Source organism: Epinephelus moara, chromosome 3, assembly GCF_006386435.1.
Source record: "Epinephelus moara isolate mb chromosome 3, YSFRI_EMoa_1.0, whole genome shotgun sequence".
Classification (NCBI taxonomy): domain Eukaryota; kingdom Metazoa; phylum Chordata; class Actinopteri; order Perciformes; family Serranidae; genus Epinephelus; species Epinephelus moara.
In genome coordinates this window covers 15,983,421-16,001,504 of record NC_065508.1, presented here as the reverse complement: position 1 = coordinate 16,001,504, position 18,084 = coordinate 15,983,421, and the positions used below count along the sequence as shown (strand labels likewise).

Here is an 18,084-nt window from a genome sequence, read left to right as displayed (position 1 = left end):
TCCAGTGTGTGTATTCCATTAAATGCAAGCACGGTGTACCAGTGTTAATCTATGTGAGTGGCCAAGCAGGCGGCAGAGTGTGAGTCAGTGCGGGGGTGCGGACATGGAGTGAGGGTAAGGGGCCAACTAATGCTGAGTGGCAGTTGATAATGCCAGACCGTTATATCAGCATCTGCCCTCCGGCTCCATGCTTACCTCTCCGAGCCTGCTGCTGCCATCAAGCATTTCAACAAAGACACACACACACACAATGACACAACTGCCTTGCAAACACTCCGCATTCTGCAGCAAACAGTCCCTTGCACAAAATCTAATCAAACAGAGGTTATGTGGCGCCTCAAGCCATCGTAACAAATTACAACTTCATTTGATGTGTGCATATCTCGCCTGCTAACACAAAACAAATATTTGCACACACAGACGGAGTTGAAACCCACCTCAAAACAGAAACAAAGCGCCATTTTAGTTCCCACGTAGAGAGCGAGCACGTTTCTTCCCCCTCCACTTCTCTGGAGTGTATAATTGCTGCGGCGTCACTGAGAGCTTTTGTATGTTTATTTTTGAGGAGCTTAAAACCCTTTAAAATAAGACATCAAAGGGGATATTTCTGCTCATGCACACATATTCCTCTGATCAGATAAGAAGTATCAAAAGTCTAACATTCACATCAGTGGAGCGTGACATTTGGAATCAGGCCACACAATAATGGCTTAATAAAGTTGGCCCTCGTGCGACTCTGACGTCTGCAGCTAATATCCAATTAACCTTAGAACATCGCTGATAATATAGAATCCCTGTCTGCGGCTAACTGCAGGTACAGTGCAAGTATTAACACAGCACACACAGACAAAGAAAACCATAGACACACACGCACACACACCTGGAAATAAAAGCCTTGGTGCAGTGGGGGAAAGGAAGCCGTATGAGGACTGACAGCTGAATTTAGTGGCACACAAGGCCAGAGCGGAGGCTTGGCACTGACAAATGAAGAGTATGGAAATGAGGTTGGCTTTAACATTGTGAATCAACTTGTTTCTGCATTATCCAGCACATGAATGCCTGTAATGTCTTCCTTTAACTTCAGCACGACAAGAATATAAGACATGGCTGTGTACATATTTGCCCTTGAACCATAATGTACAAAATGCTCCATTACAGCAGACCTTGGGAATGACTGGTTGACAGTGGAAGTGGTTTTTATTTTATAATAAATAGAGCAGAGGGAAAAGTCAAAAAAAAGAAGAAGAAGAACAGAGGTGAATTCACATGAGTAGGTCATGTAATCAAAGCATCCCTCTACAACCCAGAGTTGTTTACTTCAGTGAGCCTTTGATTCTTATCCTGTTGCAGGCAGGACTAGTGAGGTTTAAAGCCTTAAGGCAGACTCATGTCAATTCCACATCGCTGCTTTTTGGCAAAGCAGCTGAATTTTCCGTCTTGCCTTGGTATCGATAATGATCAGGATAAGAGTCAGAGAGCATAGAAGTAATCATTAAGAGAAGCTTCTTTGCTGTAGCAGTAGTTCATGCATTGATTTGTGGGTAACACTTTCTGATAAGGGTACAAATCAGGTTCTTAAGTAACTGATGCATGAGTCATGACGAATTAATGAATCATAAATGAATGCAGGGTGCATCGTGAATTCCTGTTGGTAACTTTTAGGAATCATTGAGTCACAGCCCAGTCCCCAGAAGAAAATGTTCGCACCATGAATGCATTACATTTGCATGTCTCAAATGTATCATATCAACATTTCTAAAGTGACGTAATATATCAGCTGTCTTTAGTCATCGGGGGGTGGAGATTGCTGCATTTTGCGATTTTCCTGCCAAGCTTCAGTCCACTGTTCAAAACCAACAACGCCAGTTTGGTGACCCTGTGTGGCATTTCCACCCATGTTTGTGGCACTGAACCTTCGTATTTTTGGCAGCACACTGCAGCGTTTTCCAGCGACATTTGTGGCAACGAAACTGGATATTTTTCACAGATAGTTGCTGCGTTTATCAGTTTTCCTGCCAAGCTGCAGACCACTGTTCAAAACCAACATCACTGGATGTTTTTGGCAATCCGTTGCTGCATTTCCACCAGTGTTTGTGGCACCAATCCCAGGTGTTTTTCACTGACACGTGGCATTTTACAGCAGTGTTTGAGACACTGAACATGGGTGTTTTTCCACGATACATGACGGCGTTTCCCAGCAGCAATTGAGTTACCGAAACTGGGTGTTTAACCAACACATAACAGCGTTTCCAAGCAGCTTTTGTGCTCCCAAATGTGGGTGTTTTAAGCCATAACAGTATCTTTTTCCAGCCATAACCAAGTGAATTTTGGGCCTAAACCTAACCACACCTTCACTGCAGCATTGTTGAGAACATATCCGTAGTTTGCATTTTATATATGCCACTAGATTAGCTGGTTAAGTGATACAGAAAATAGAATTTCAGACCCATTTGATCATGCAACAGTGCCAATTCTCATCAAAATATGACGCTGTTTAATCAAACTGCTAATCACATGTAAACTTCTACATGTTTCTACAATGTAAACTGTTGCCGTATATGCTCAAACATCCATTTTCTCTTGGTTTATAAACCGGCATTGTTAGATTTACTTGGTTTTAGTGCACCCCTACTGTGCCACACTCCACTACAACAAACAAAAAACATAATTAAAAAGAAAAAACATGCCACCCCCTCCTGTGATATAGATGTTTGCATCTGACTACCATAAAACAGCATCATATTTTTAAGAGAATATAGTGTTCTGCTTTTCGAGACGCCGATCCCATGCATGGGTCTGAATAACCCTCCTCTAACTGGATTCTGGCTAATCTGGGGGCATATCAATGTATGTAACTAATCATATAAACTCACTGGGACTTCATGTCTGAATGGTGAGCAACAAGAATTCATGCTACATCCTGCTTTCATTCTTGCATTAAATCATTGTGCATCACTTGAGCATGCAGCGTTTATTGTAAAGTGTTACTGATTTGGACACAAATGGTTACTCACTTGTGTCTCTGTGGTGTGAAACAGAACGGTGATATGTTAAGAGCGCAATGTGCTGCTGACAGATGGAGAGCAGCCAGAAATGATGTGAGACAGCGGGTGGAAAATTGTGCAATCCCTGGAAATTGGGCAGAAATTGAGCAGCGAAGCACGGCTGCTCCCGTGACCCGTGAGCCATGTAGCCACAGAGGATCAGGGCCACCTCAGACAAAAGCCTAACAACCAGGCAGCAAGAGAAATCGGCCCTTGGAGTGCACACCACTTCTATGTCTGAAGCTGCAGATGCAAGTCAATGATTCTTTGGAGCATGTCACCAAATGACCCTAATTGATAGCCTGTGAACGAGGTCACTCTATTTTTTTTTTTGTCTCTCCCCCCAAGCTCCTGAATCTGAAGCAGAGGAAGGAAGGAACAAGGGAGGAAGAAGCAACACACTAACCTTTAATATGTGAGAAGCAAAATGGCTGCGTACCAGCTCTATCTCTACAATTTTCTCTTTTCATTGAGGAAAAGTACTATTTCATTCATGCCATTTCCGTTCATTCATCAGCTGGGGCCAGCCTAGACTCACAGTGCCATCTCCACACCAACATTCTTATCAATGGAAGTGACGTCAGCACTGCCTGCAGCTGGGGGGTGGTGGTGGGGGTGGTCACGTGGTTCAGTCAGGGGTATATACAATAAAGTTGCGCTGACAGTGGAGCTGAAAACATTCACTCAATTGTACATTAGCGCCAGGGCTGCTGCCATACAAACACACCACACCACTAAATAAAGGTCCGACAGTTTGATTTTTTTTTCTGTCTTGATGTTGGTCACAGGCTGAAGAGAGAGGGGGGAAAAACAGAAATTCTCTCAGGTGATCCACCATTCATGAAATAATCTTGGCTTTACCCGCGCTGTGAGTTTCACCACTTCCCCACCCCCCAGTGGGACTCCAGGTAAGTGGAACGAAATCTCATTTTGGATCATTCACAAGCCATAATCAGATAGGTCAGGCCATTTATTACTGCTATTTGTTTAATCATTTTTAAATTCTGATTTTTATCTGTAAAAAAAATGAAGAGAGGCTTGTTTTAGGCTTGAGTGTGGAAGAATTTTGTCACAACGTCAACTTTATCACTAGGATTTATCTGTTTGCTGCAACATGGGCGATTGGTGTTTGTCTAATTTTAAAGTAGAAGTGCACTGCGTCTGTTTCTGTGATTTATTTTTAAGTAAAACATTTTTTTAATTTAAGCTATTTTAGAAATATTAAGTTATTTTCCAGATTTTTTTTTTTTTGCTTTTTACTAAATTAAAATATGAACACATGTTCTACAAAAAATACGTTTTTTATGAATGTATTAATGTGTAAAATGATTAATAATTGTAACAGCAAAAAACAATACAATGTTATTTTGTATTTATTTGGGGGGATAATGTGAGAATCAAGGCTCTGTAATTATAGATAATTATCTCTAAAAAATATTTCTATGTGCAGTTGCTGCTCAAGAGCCCCTTTAAAAATTCGGTCGATATTATTCAAACGTGAATGTACCAAAAATCGTGCCATTTTGGGAGATTTAAAAATCCACAGTCAATTCCTTGTTATCAAGTTATAATTAAATTAGAGTATAAATCACGTCTTCTGCAGGCCAGTTTCATTATAATGTGGATTTGTTTCGTTTTCCAACTTACTGATCCAGTTTATAAAAATTGAAATAGTTAAAAATTTGGGCTGCACGCTGTGCTGTGCTGCCCAAATTTATGCTTGTCTGCATTCCACCACTGCCACTGAGGGGAAACATGCCCACGCCACACAAGGACAAAGCCGTGTTACTTACTGACTGCTCACCCCCTCGTTCCTTGTGCGCCCCAGAACGGCTTTATGCGCTAAAATCTTAACACTGGGCTCATTTACAATTTCGATGGACCACTCAGGGACCGTAGGGTTAAATAACTCAACCGTAGCCACCAGCTTTACGCATGACTTCCCCGTGCGTGCCGCCTTTATACCGGTGTCCTGCTCATGATCGCTTTGACGCATGGAATACCAAAATCACAGCTAATACAGAGGCAGAGCTCGGATCAATTTGTGCTTTCTGTATTTTTCTCATCAAATAGGCATTTTGCGCTTAAAATGGCAAGCGCGTGCGCTCCGGTTGGGTTGGCTTGGAGACAGAGGTGAGACATTATTTTTTTTTAAATGCCAGAAATTCAAACTGAAAATTCAATACGTGCAGATTTCTTTACTGTTGTAACAGTTTATTCGGTTCAATCTCACCAGGAGACGAAAAATATAAGAGCATACATCAATTCGTCCGCGCGGTGGAGAGATAATGACTGGGTTAACGCACGACCACAGACAAAAAATGGCTCACGTGTAGGTTGGAGGCGCAATTTATGTATGCAAATTATTGCCTTCCTCTTAACAGACATGGGCAATTAAATATCGAGAGAATCACGACTGGCTTGTGCGGTCAGATCAGACCTTCATCTCTGTGTTTCTAGACACATAAATGGCAAAAAATGACATAAGAAATATTTTAAACCAGAATTTGAATTTGCTTTAAAAAAAATATCCATAGTTAAATTTAAAACAGACATGAGAATGGGAAGCGTGCAACTTTCTTTGTTGGATCTGGCATGGCTCATCAGACTGCGTTTGGCTGCGTGCTTTGTTCTCAAACGTTTGTCACAGTGTTAACTGCTTTTGTATGGTGGCTTCATGGTGGAAAAAATGATTTGTCTGTAAATTAGGGACAGGTAATCTCTCTAGTATTTTACATTTCTGGCAGTCTGTGTGCCTTAATCATAAGTCTGAAGGGAAGTGTTCTTTTTTTTTTTTTCAAGCCTGGCCTTTTTACAACGCAGCTGTATATTATTAAATGATCCAGATGTGCTCACACTGCCATTTAATTCAACATAATCTTGATTCCAGTGGGAAAAAAACAGATGATATGTGAAACATTTCTCATGCGTCTTTTGTCCTTCTCCCTCTTCCGTCTTCCTTTCTTCTTCTTCAGGTGCTTAACCTCCCTCCTGCCAGTTCTGCATGGTCATGACCTGTCATCACGCCCCTTCCACAGCCCACCTCATCCTATTGGTCCTGCTCATTGTCACTCCACAGCTGGCTGGCACCGCCCCTGCGTGGGGTGAGGGAAGGGAGGGAGGGGTGGAGGGGCGCACCCGGACAGACCTTAAAGAGGACAACCTCGCCCCCTTTCTCTCGCCCCCACCCCAGAGTCTCTCCAGCCCTGACAACTCGTCGCAAGACCGGGGCCGGGGCCCGGGTCAAGATAACCAGTCAGATAAAGTGACGGACCCTGCGCAGGTGCTCGCTGTTCTTTTAGAGGCCCTGGACCACCCGGGGGAGAGTGAAATCCAGGCGAGCAGGGACAGAGACTTGGAAGAGGATCAGAGTCACGAGCTGCCCTCCATTGAAGGCTTGGAGGGTGGTGAGATAAGGAGAACGGGGGAGACAGAGGGAGAGAGGGGGGTGGAGGAGGAGAGGGAGGGGCCAGGGGCTGATAAGGCTATTGAACAGCTAATTGTAGGCCATTTGACAGCTGCTCAGGGTGATGACTTAAAGGAAAGGGATGAGGAGGATAAAAACACAAGGTCAGAGGAGGATCAAGGGTGGTCCGTGGAGGATGTGGGCACTGATAGTGTAAATGAGGAGGAAGGGACAGAAGAAGATGAGAGGCAGGAGGAGGGGAATGATTTAGAAAGTTTCTTATACAAGGCCAGAGCAGGTTCCACCTCACAGGGAGATGATCCCTCTCTGCAGCGCAAAATAAGAGGCTACTTCCAAAACATTGACTTGGGTCTCCAAGATAATGAGATCCTGCCTCCTCTGAAGGGCTACAAGGCATACAACACTCAGCTGGCACGAGCCGGGAAGAAGCTGCACTGGGAGGAGAACCAGTCCCGCAACCGACCCGTCAAGGGGGGCAACTTCATGGATGACTTTGAGGATGAAGGAGAGGAGCTGGAGGAGGAGGTGGAAGAAGAAGAGGAGAGCCTCTCCCACATGGAAGAGGAGGCAAGAGCGCGCGCAGAAAAACAGGAGGTGCTCCGGCAGCAGGAGGAGGCGGAGCGAGCCAGGGAGGAGGAGCAGAGGCTGGCAGACATCGCCTCTGACATGCTGCTGCAGTACATGGGGAGGAAGCAGCAGTCCTACATGAAGCCCCGGCAGAAAAGCAGCATGGGGGCCGCCAGCAACACGGCTGAGGACAAGCGCTCAGAGGAGGTCATCCCTGATGAAGATGACCTGGACCAGCAAATGATCGACAGGCTGATTGAGATCAGCAGCAAGCTGCACCTGCCTGCTGACGATGTGATTGAGATTATTAGTGACGTGGAGGAGAAGAAGAAAAAAAGGAAAGAGCTGCAACAGCTGCCGACCAACAGCAACCCTGTCGCCCCGCGCTTCAGGCCTCTGGTACCTCCGCCTCTGGCTGCTCCGCCTATCTACCACTACACAGCCTCAAAAAACCCCAAAAAAGCCCCTTATAGGTACAACAAGTCCAACAAAAAGTGGCACAAGGACAAAGTCAAGTCATACAAGCAGGACTATTGGTATAAGCCTCAGAAGCAGCTTGACTACTGGTACAAACCCCAGAAACAGTTTTTAGCCTTCCCCTCCTATCCATACTACCAGAAGCCATATCGGGCATACTACCCTGTTTATTTCCCGTATCCTAAACCACAATATTATGGCAAGCCCTCCCCCTCCAGAGACCAGCCATTCGGCCCCCAGGAACTTGACCTCCAGGCCCCAAGGCGCAGGCACAGGGCTGGGGGTAAGAATCGCGGACAGGGCTGGAGGCAGCAGCCAGCGCCGCGCCTGCCTCTCACCCCTTATATCTCTAACTATATCCTCCCTCACCCACGGACCTACCAACCCCTACCTCCGCCCAAACCAATAACCACGCCCAGGAGAGGCAGGCGACCCCCGTACTACTATCAACAAGTCACGCCAGGAGATGACTATGAGGAAGATGGGCTGGTGCCTCAGCTGGACAGTGAGGAGGAGCTGGAAAACTTTATTGAGAGGATCTACATGAAACGCAGAATGTATTGAGAGACTTTTTGGACATTTTGTCAGATCAGAGGGACTGACAGAGGTGGGATAGAATTTACAGTAGCTGGAGAAAAGAGGGGTGAAAAAAAAGACTCGGAGGAGATATGTGATTTGAGCCTGATGGGAAATTTAAGGGTCAAGAAGTAAAAAGTTAGATTTACGTTGTTTTAATCACTGTATCTTTCGTTGATTTTTCTCTGTCAGGGAGAGGATGAAGGGGTCCCAGTTTAAGCTCCCTGTAACCATGTTCAGCCTCTTGCTCAGTTTACATTTTGAAACAGAACATACCATGGTGTATGTTTGCCTCCATTCAGGTCAATCTCTGATGCTCTTGCATTTTCAGAGTTTTCTAGAGGGCACACACACACACACAGTTACACACACACACACAGACACACACATACATCAACACACCTACACTTAATCACATATTTTGACACATTCACAAGCAGATGTGCCCATTGTAAGAGAACCATGTTTACAACATCACTTTGTATCTTTTGTTTTATATTCTGTATGTCATATTACAAAAACTAAAGTAGTTCAATGACTTCTTAGCTACACGAATTTAAAAAAACTGAACACTGCTAATGTCGAATATTCAATGACAGTATATTTTTGTTGTATTTGATGTGTGTACTTGCCTTTCTTATTCCCGATTGGATTGACTTTAAGCAGCTGCAATTTGCAAAGGTGCCAAATACACACATTTCAGTTTTTCTTTTCAAACTCAAGATTCAGATTTTTGCCTTACAAGCAGCATGGTTCTATAAGGGAAATATCATAATGCATAATATTATCATCGCAACCGATCCCAGTGTAGAAACCCTGTGGACTCCAAAAGCACAAACTTAAACACTAAACACTTCCAACCTGGTGGACGAAGGGTTTTCAATCATTTTGGGATCTAGAGGTTATTGTGTCTACATATTTATGGCCACCATAACACCATCACTGCCGCCATACAGCACTCCTCGACCTTGTAGGAGTCCTTCATGATTTCTCTCATTGTTCATCTCAAATTCACGTCTTCACCCACCTATTTATTTTTTCACACGTTGTTCTTTTGCCATTTTTCCGGGATCATCAATTATCTCTATTTTCCTTTCTTTCCAAAAAAAAAAATACTTGAAATCACACTTATCTGTTCTGCAGCCTTTTTAAACAGATTTCCACAAAGAGGCTACAAACATTTTGTTCATTTTCAGAAGAAATTCATTGAAAAGTTTCAGGCCGGGGAGTCAGGGATTGTGCTTAAACCGTTAAATGCACGTCTTTCTACTTGCATCTTAAAAAATGAACAAAAAAAAAAGAACAAAAAAAAAGATAAAAAATAAAACAGTATAGGGAATTCAAGATGGTTGTTTTCTCTGAATAAACTGTGAACATAAAAAAAAAAGAAATCTCAAAGGAGGAGGGCCACTGTGTCCACAGTGAAGCCATCTGTCTTGTAAAAGGAGAGTGTTGTTGTTGATGTCACCTTTAGCATTGTAAGATGTACAGTGTGAAATAAATATGCCCGTGCAATGTGTAAATAACAGCATGATGATTACTAGTTTTGCTATATGATAAAAAATAAAAGCAATTATTTTATTAAAGTTCAGTTTTTTAATGGCTTTTTGGCGAGTGCTATGTTGTACTTATACAGCAGCAACTATAGCAAGAACACTTGATTCATGAGTAACGAACCCAAACACACAAAACAGGAAGACAATCAGTTGGAGATCAGCGACAGCACGACTCATACATAACACAGTTGCATCAGTGTGGAGGCAAATAAAGAAAAACATATGGAGGGGGTTTAGTGTGTTTCCAGACAATCACAATGAACATGAGAAAAAAAGAGCAAAAATGTAAATGAAAAAAGGGGAGGAATAACTGAAGAACGGAAAAATTCAGAAGGAGGGAGGGAAATGGTAACTGCAGTGATTGATGAGTCACATGATTGGTGGATGAGTCATCCATCTGTACACTTACTGCGCAGGACCACACACTCACACACACACACATACATACATACACACACACACACACACTCACATGCACATTCTCTTTGAGCTGTATAGTAATTTAGCTGCTGGCATTCAAGATAAAGATTGAGTCATGTTCGCTCCTGCCTCGAGCCAGCCAATCGGCCACTGGAAAGGTGTTTGGTAGATAGGTTTTTTGCCATATCTTGTTTCCACACCTCCTCCTCACTCTAAATTCACACAGGCAATATGCCCTTCTGCTATAATTCCTTGAAGTGCTTCTGGCTGCCACTTGTTTGGCATCAAAACAAACCTGATGTATGCTGCCAGTGGTACAAACACTGACAGTGATTAGCAGGCTGTCAATATGGTCTAATCGCATGTTATCTCGCCAGCTTGCTCACCAGTTGATTAGAACGCTACCTTTCATGGTTTTATCTTGGCTTGTTGAGTGATTCTTGGACAGCATGTTATGAATGCAGGTTTTTGATTACTGCTTGTACCTTCTGTGGGACAAAGAAGGAGATATAAGCAGACAGCTGCTGACAAGAAAGTAAGTGACACTGTCTGTAACATTTATCTGTCCAGCAGTGTAATAATATAACGTGCTGTGGTTGCAGTTTTGTGAAGCAGGCATATTCAAAGTCTGGACCATGGACTATTTGTGGCCTGCGGATCACTTTCAAGTGGCTTGGAGCTTCTCTCTCAAAATGGCCCACCACAGAAGATTGGTTAATCTCATCATTCACCTGATGATGGCAGGATTATCATACAGCTTGTCGACATGCACCAAGCAGGAACTACGCTGGCAGAACTAATGTGTTTTCATAAACAGATGGTAAACAAGCAAACGAAAGGTTACAAAGCAGCAGACATTTTCTGGTTGGTAGCAGACATGGTCACAGCAAAGAAGCATGAAGTCAGCAGCGAGGGCCTTCACTTTAGGGAGTGATGGAAAGTTGAATACATTTTCACTGAAAGATGAAACAGGTGCACTTTTCTTATCTGTAGTGATTCTTATTTAAAGTGTGGTATAAGGCATATAGGGTAATATGTTTATAACATTATTTAATCTGTTGGACACCCCTGTTATTAAGAAAAGGCAAAGGATTTGTTTGACAACGCGTGTTGTTTAAACAACAAAACTACTTGGTTAGGTTTAGGAAAAGATCCTTGTTTGGGTTAAAATAAGTATGTTTGTTACATAACTTCATGTTACATAGCCAATGGGACATGAGCTAGTTATGTTACATAAGTTATAAGAGCTAAATGTTGACTTTTCGCTTCACAAGAGACATGAACAGCGGGCTCTAGGGTCAAAGTCCTGTGTTAGTTTGACCCAATCACCACCCCATACCCACACTTTGTGGGTCTTTATTGGATGTCACCTGACTTCCTCCTTTGCTATTATCATAATTACTACAGCCACTAGAGGTCGCTGCCTAATAATAAATGTAAATATGGGTTGTAGTAATTGTTACAATTGTGTCAGGCCCCAAGAAAATGCACCGGGCTTTGAGGGCATTTTTGTGCAGTGACCAAACCGTTGAGTTACAACCTATGGGTCTGTTACGTCAGATGCTATTTGGTTTTGAGCGTCACAACCCCCACAAAATGACTAATTTCACTATGGGAATTTAATCCATTTGGTCTGATAACATTTTGATAAGAGTCGCATTATTAAATCTTTTTATCCCCATTCAAGTTAGTGGAGGGCTAAACTAGCTGCTCGGCTTGCAAGTCGGTAGTGCGCTTGTTCTGCGAGCACAACAATGCGCAAAATCTATGAAATTTTATACCCAGGAAGTCGAACTTTTTTGGCTTCAACCACCTCCAACCTTGTACCCAGCTCTCTCATGGCTTGTACAAACAGCCTATGTGGTCATATATTGAGAGAAAACAGTCTTGATGATCAATACCCCTCTCATGTCTGTCAGCAGGCAAGCTTAGCAAAATCACAGAATGATGAATAATAATAAATTCCTCAGCATCTAATTTCCCCTCATTTATTTCTCTTTAAGGGGATCGCCACACATTTTACATCACAGTCTGTTTGCAGGTGTTGGGGAGTACATCTGAATTGTGAAAAGTTATATAAAGCATTTTGTGGCTCCAGAGGGAGCTGTGCAGAGTCTGGTAAATTGCCTCATGCAGCTTGAGTCAGTGTTGATTGGGGCCAAGGACTAAATATCTAAAAGGTGGATATATATCTGGCTGTTTAGCTGCTAAATGCCCACCAGCTAGCTGCTAACTTTGTCTGTCTGCCGTCAGTTGCTGAACAGGTAGTGTGCAGTGGGTTGAAAACAGCAAAATCCTAACCAAAATCATCTATCTTAATTGAATTCAATTAAAAAGAGCATATATATGAAGAGACATTCTGTGCTGTAAGGCAAGTCATCAGACATTTCAATAAAGTTTTCTCAGTAATCGTTCTATATGTTACACGAATGTCTCAAAAGTGATGGGTTAATGGTAATGTGGGACGTTTAATGACAGGTACAGCCCTTAGCCTGCATTACAGTAATGACTCATACATGACACAGACACACCTGCATAAAATCTGTGTGATATAACACATAATGTAACAGTTATTTCTGTTGTTCTCCCTCGCACAGTCTCCTTGAGGATGTGGCTGAGCAGGTCCGCTGTGATAATGCACAAAGTCCACGCAGAGGATGCTCACACACTGTTGCTCATGAAAAGGAGCCTTTCATAAAGTCCTCCGTCACACCTTGTTGCCAAGCCGTGGACAAAAAAGAGCATTGTTGAGAAGCTGCTGTTTACATTCCCACATTCATATTCTTGCAACATACTACACAATCAAGATTTTAAAATTTCCCAGTGGGACACAATGGGATAATTGTGTGTCAAGCTTTAGATCACATTACGTCCTTATAGTAATCATTTATATTTTGCCTGGTGGGTGCGCTATAATTAAAATGCAATTTGAATTTTTCAAAAGGCTCCAACTCTCACAGGCACAAGATTTGGTATACATCCAGCTCCTGGCACAAAAGAGTCTGACAGCAAAGCAATTCATCAGTAATGGCCCCAAGAAGCCCGTGCATTTACAGAAGCAGAAACACCAGGAAAAATGTCAGCCATTAGTAGTGTGAATATTGAATTAATACAGCTATAAGACCTTCAAAATCTGATTAAATAATGATCATGAATGTCTACAGCAGTGGGACTGTGGCTCAACCTTTAACTTTAAATGTCAGTGTGGTATTATCTAAACACAATTTACGATGCATATCTATGCATACAAAGTATAGAGTTACACTACGTCTACAGCACACTAGAAGTGCAGCTCTGGTTCTGTAAGAGTTGGTGCAATAGGGTGGTACAGGCATGGTGATTTTTTTTTGTGCAGGCCAATGCAAAAGTTAACACAGCCAAAAAAACAGAGGGAATTTTCCATTAGATTTTGGATTATTGCAGAAAATAAGCTCCGTGGCAGACAAGCGTTTATGATACTTTCACGTTTTGTTCAGCAAGATTATCTTCACAAATTAACACAATTTTATGATTTTGGAAGCACAAATACAATCATCAGAAGTAACAAGCAAATGTAAGGCTGTAAAAGAACTACACCGCAGTTGCATGACTTAATGTCTCCACCACAACAAGACTGTAAAGCTGTGTTTGGCATGACGACATTCCTTTTTTAAGACACGTAAAAGCTTCAAAATTCACAAGTGGGGTATTTACTGACATGTTTTATGTTGTAGAGCAAAACTTGAGAACTTGTGTCAACCTCAGATCTTATTTCGGGCATCTAACCAAGAACTCATTCAAAAGCCATAAACTGTATACAAAGATGGACTCGATCGTCTCCAGGTGACTGCAGTACAGGTCATATAAACCCCGCCCCCTCCATGTTAGCAGATGAGACATGAGACAAATTAAAAACTCAAAGTACCAAATAGATTTTTCCCAAAGATGGTTTCTGTCATTTTAGGTTATTTTTATAACACTGCTGTACGCTCAAGTGTTCGTTATTCTGATAGGTTTGGTTTTATTAGTTATTTGATACTATAAAAAGGGGATTTGACATCATGATTGACAGGTATGTGTGCCAATCTGTGCGCTCGAGATGGGTGTTTGGGTGGGAGCTCAACAACATGGACTTGCTACTGTGCAGACTCTGGCTCAAAATGACGTCACCAGCAAAAGATTGCAGCGGCTGTATCTGGGATATTTCTGCTTCATTTTTGTACATTAAGTGCAGATGTGTCATCCATCTTCTTTATATATAGCCTATGTCAAAAACCCATTGAGTGTAAGACCAGGGAAGCAGGGATGCTTTTATTGTGTTTTTATGTTCACTAAATGGTGTATTTCTATGCCGTTTTGATGCTGTCTTTTCTTTGCTGATTGTGTCTGTGCGTGTCGGCTCTGTGTTGGGTTGTGTAGCATAATTATGCTGTTATTTTGGGCAGGACTTTTTTAAAAGAAAGTGATTTTAAGATTACTCGGGTTAGACTAAGATTAAAGTTTGAAAAAACAGACAGTTGACAGTGTATATGCTGTGTATGGCCATCACACTTTTCTTGGTTAGTTTTAACATCATGGTTCTTCTTTTTTGTTTTAATCCATTTCTGCTGATTGTGATATGACTTTGGAGTTAAAGACCACCAAGGCATGCCAGAATGCCTTTTCTGATGCAGTGAACTCTAGTACTATATATCTGACAAATCATTACTCAGCAATGTTGTCGCTATTGGCGATGAACTTTAAAAGAATATTTCACCTGCAAAGTTACCATTTGAATATTAGTGACTCACCGCATATTACCTTGAATTTGTGAAGAAACCTGTGTTTTTTTCCACAGTGAATAGTGAACGGTCCACAGTGAATAGTGAACGGTCAATATTTTTCAGGAATTTAAGTCATTGGGAACCACGGCTTACAACAACAAAACTATCAAAACATCCGTTTACAAACTGTCATACAACTCATGCAGCATAATCCCAGTCTAACTGCCGTGCTATATCAGTTTCAACACACTGAAAAAAAGTTGTGTTTTTTTTCTATCTTCACCTGAATATTTTCTTGAAAAACAATGCTGCAGATGACTAGAACTGGGAGGTATTAGCAGAAAACCACAGCAGACAGAAATTTCTATTTGGGAGCTTACTGTAAATAAAAATGCTTCCAGATATTGATGAGAGATTTTTTCCCCCCTTAAGACAACAGAGGAGCCATTTGTTAACAGTTATGTATATTTATAACAGTCTATGGTGCCTGTAAGCAGTTCAAAAGTGTCAGAGACTACAAGACCCATAAGGCTTTGAGCCAAGTGTTGGCTCTTTGATTGGCTAGAGCCCCTGAAATGTGAGTGATGTACATCCCTTCAACACAGGCCCTCGCTGGCTATCAAGGCCATAGCAACAGCATTGGAAGCTCCTATTGGCTCAGGTGAGGTGTCAATAAAAAGTCCAGGAGTTTGCCTACATTTTGATATCCATGCGATCAGTTTGTTTACATGCAGAATGGTAGAAATTATGGATAACGTGGAGAAATATGATCATAGGCAGTGTTTGAGAACTGTAGGAGGACGGTTTCTTTCAGGATAATATTGAATTGTTGATTAAAATGTGCTCGACAGTTTGTTTTTTGTCTGACAGAGGCATTTTTTTAACCTGCTGTGATGGTTGTATCTTGAAATTGTTAATCAATTCAACCAGTAAATTGAGCTGCATAGCTTTTGAACGATAGGTCGCATTTGTAAACCAATAAAACAACAGCAAATACAGCAGTTGTTTACATATCATTATCATCAAATAAAACCTTACGAGGGATTTCTTGATCATTTAAACAGCAGGGTTAATTCATTTGATTGATTGATTTATACGTGAAATGTAAAGTGGCATTGTCTCTGGTACAATAAGGTATTTATTTTAATAATTTTTATACATACTGTACTTGTTTTTTTACACAGCTCTATGTAGTTTTTACCTGTTGGAGGGCTGCGGAGCCATGCCCAAAGAAATACAAATAGACCAGCCACATGAAGTTAGCTTTGAGCAGGGTGGCACAGGAGCTCAGCAGCAAGCATGCAGGCCGGGAGTGGAACTGCCGATTTGGTCCATGTGAACGATGAATCACTCGCAAGTTGCGAGGCAGCCAGGGCACAGGGAGGGACTGCCTACCGCTTGACGAATCACTCGGTGAACGAATCACTCGGTAAACCACGTAACCCCGATCCCTGAGTGATTCAAATCATTTCCTGTCAGTGATACACTTTCATAGGGACCGTTTTCTCCAAGCTAATGGCTGATGTAGCCAGGAGTCAAACCACATGAACACAATCACACACCTTCCCACTGTTATAACAGACTTAGCTTCCAGACAAACAAACTTAAAATATTAGGCTGGCCAGTAATGAGACTCACCAGTGTCTGTCTCACCAGACGCAGCAGCAGCTCAGCCGTTTATCAGTTCAGTGAGTCGTACTATGCAGTACACAGTCAGGGCTCCTCCTGCCAAGCACTGAACGATTCGGTGAACGAATCTTTTGAACAAATCTTTCTATTGAACTGATTCTAGTGATTCAGTAACATCTAAAGAACTGCTTTGCCCATCACTAGCAGAGATCTAACATTTTAGTGCCAGTATCACAAAATTACTCAAAATGCTATCTAACCTAGAAATACAGAGGACCACACTTTAAAGCACATGCAGCAGATTTTATGCCATGCATCTGTACTGTGATTTTAGGTTGTTCAGCAAAAAGTTAATGGCGCATAAATAACTATACATGATTTCATGAAAGGCGCTCCAACAGTCGAGATGCTTTAACTTACCCATATAATGCGGCTCCTGACCTCAAACTGCTTTTCAGATCAAATATGAACCACATCACTGTGGCTCTCTCCCCGTTATGTTTGTTAAATTTGTTGTCTGTTAAACTACTATTGTTGAGCATGATCTTTGCCACATAATATGCCTCATCATCCTTGCTTTCACCAGCCATTAGGACAACAGAGGCAGAGCAGCGAAGGCCTCTCCCTTGAAAATGCATCCTTTGTTTATGATCTCTGCAACCCTTGTCTTTTTGCTCCCTCCTTTCATCTCTTCCTCCCCATCCTTTATCCCGCTCCCTACACTCATTCCCATCTTCTAGCTTTTTTCCTTCAATTATCCATGTCCCCTGCCCCCCCCCCACACCCCGCCACCCCCAGTCCTCCTTAATGCTCCCTAACACCCAATCTTCCTCTCCTTTTCTTCTTTACCCTCTCTTCATTTCTTGTTTTGTATGCAAGCCCCAAGGGAGAGAAATGAATGAAAAGCACTCTCTCTGCACCACTGTCACAAAAGACTGGTGAGTCATCGCCACTTATGTTCCTGTCTCCCTCCTCCCACAAAAAAACACACATATACAGGAAAAACACTCAAATTACTCCTTACCTGCCATGCACTTACAGGAAGACACATACAGATTGCGCTCGCACACCAACACACACACACACACGCACACACGATTATTTCACAACTCTTCAACACGACCCTGAAATTACAGCCAAGGTCACAAAATTTAGTTGACAGTTGTGGCTGAAAATGGCAGTCAATCATGTGTGCTGCCTATCATGTCTTGCATGTGGAGTTTGTATGGTGGAAACTCATGTCAGTGAAGAAGTTAACATGTACGAATGGAGACCTGAATAGAGAGCCCCTCATGCAGGAGACACTCCTGGACTGTAGGAGACAAAATGAAATAGCCAGTAGACAAAATGGACAGAAGAGAAAAAAGACAGAAATTCCCTGTGGCAGTGATGTGGCTTTGGTCTTGTTTGTCCACTGACAGTTTATGAGCCACAAAGCAAATGCTCTGCCTCCATCTGCTGGAAGAATGAGTCACTTACAATGCTGTCATGTTGCTGTCGATAGCACAAGATGGCAGTCGTGGAAGAACACAATGGGCCTCATCACATACTCAGAAAGGTTTGGTGCATTTGGAGTTGACCTCTCTTATTTTTTTTTCTCTTAACAGAAAATTGAGAAAAAAAATATAAGAAAAAATTCAAAAGAA

The 18,084-nt window shown here is 42.2% G+C and overlaps 1 protein-coding gene across 2 annotated transcripts; it reads left to right on the top strand.

Annotated features, from left to right (window-relative positions):
* The first annotated feature begins 3,716 nt into the window (after positions 1-3,716).
* si:dkey-175g6.2 (uncharacterized) lies at positions 3,717-9,677 on the top strand. 2 transcript variants are annotated; one of them, XM_050041433.1, is made up of 2 exons: positions 3,717-3,952; positions 6,020-9,677. In XM_050041433.1, exon 2 carries the CDS (start codon positions 6,049-6,051, stop codon positions 8,077-8,079), a length of 2,031 nt encoding a protein of 676 aa, XP_049897390.1. In that variant the 5' UTR covers positions 3,717-3,952; positions 6,020-6,048; the 3' UTR covers positions 8,080-9,677. The 2 variants fall into 2 exon arrangements, with proteins under 2 accessions (XP_049897390.1, XP_049897392.1); XM_050041435.1 differs by lacking the exon at positions 3,717-3,952 and adding an exon at positions 4,584-5,177.
* Positions 9,678-18,084: the final 8,407 nt, after the last annotated feature.

Bases quoted from the DNA above. Each gene is read 5' to 3' on its own strand.
- si:dkey-175g6.2 (XM_050041433.1), top strand. From the start codon at position 6,049: ATGGTCATGACCTGTCATCACGCCCCTTCCACAGCCCACCTCATCCTA.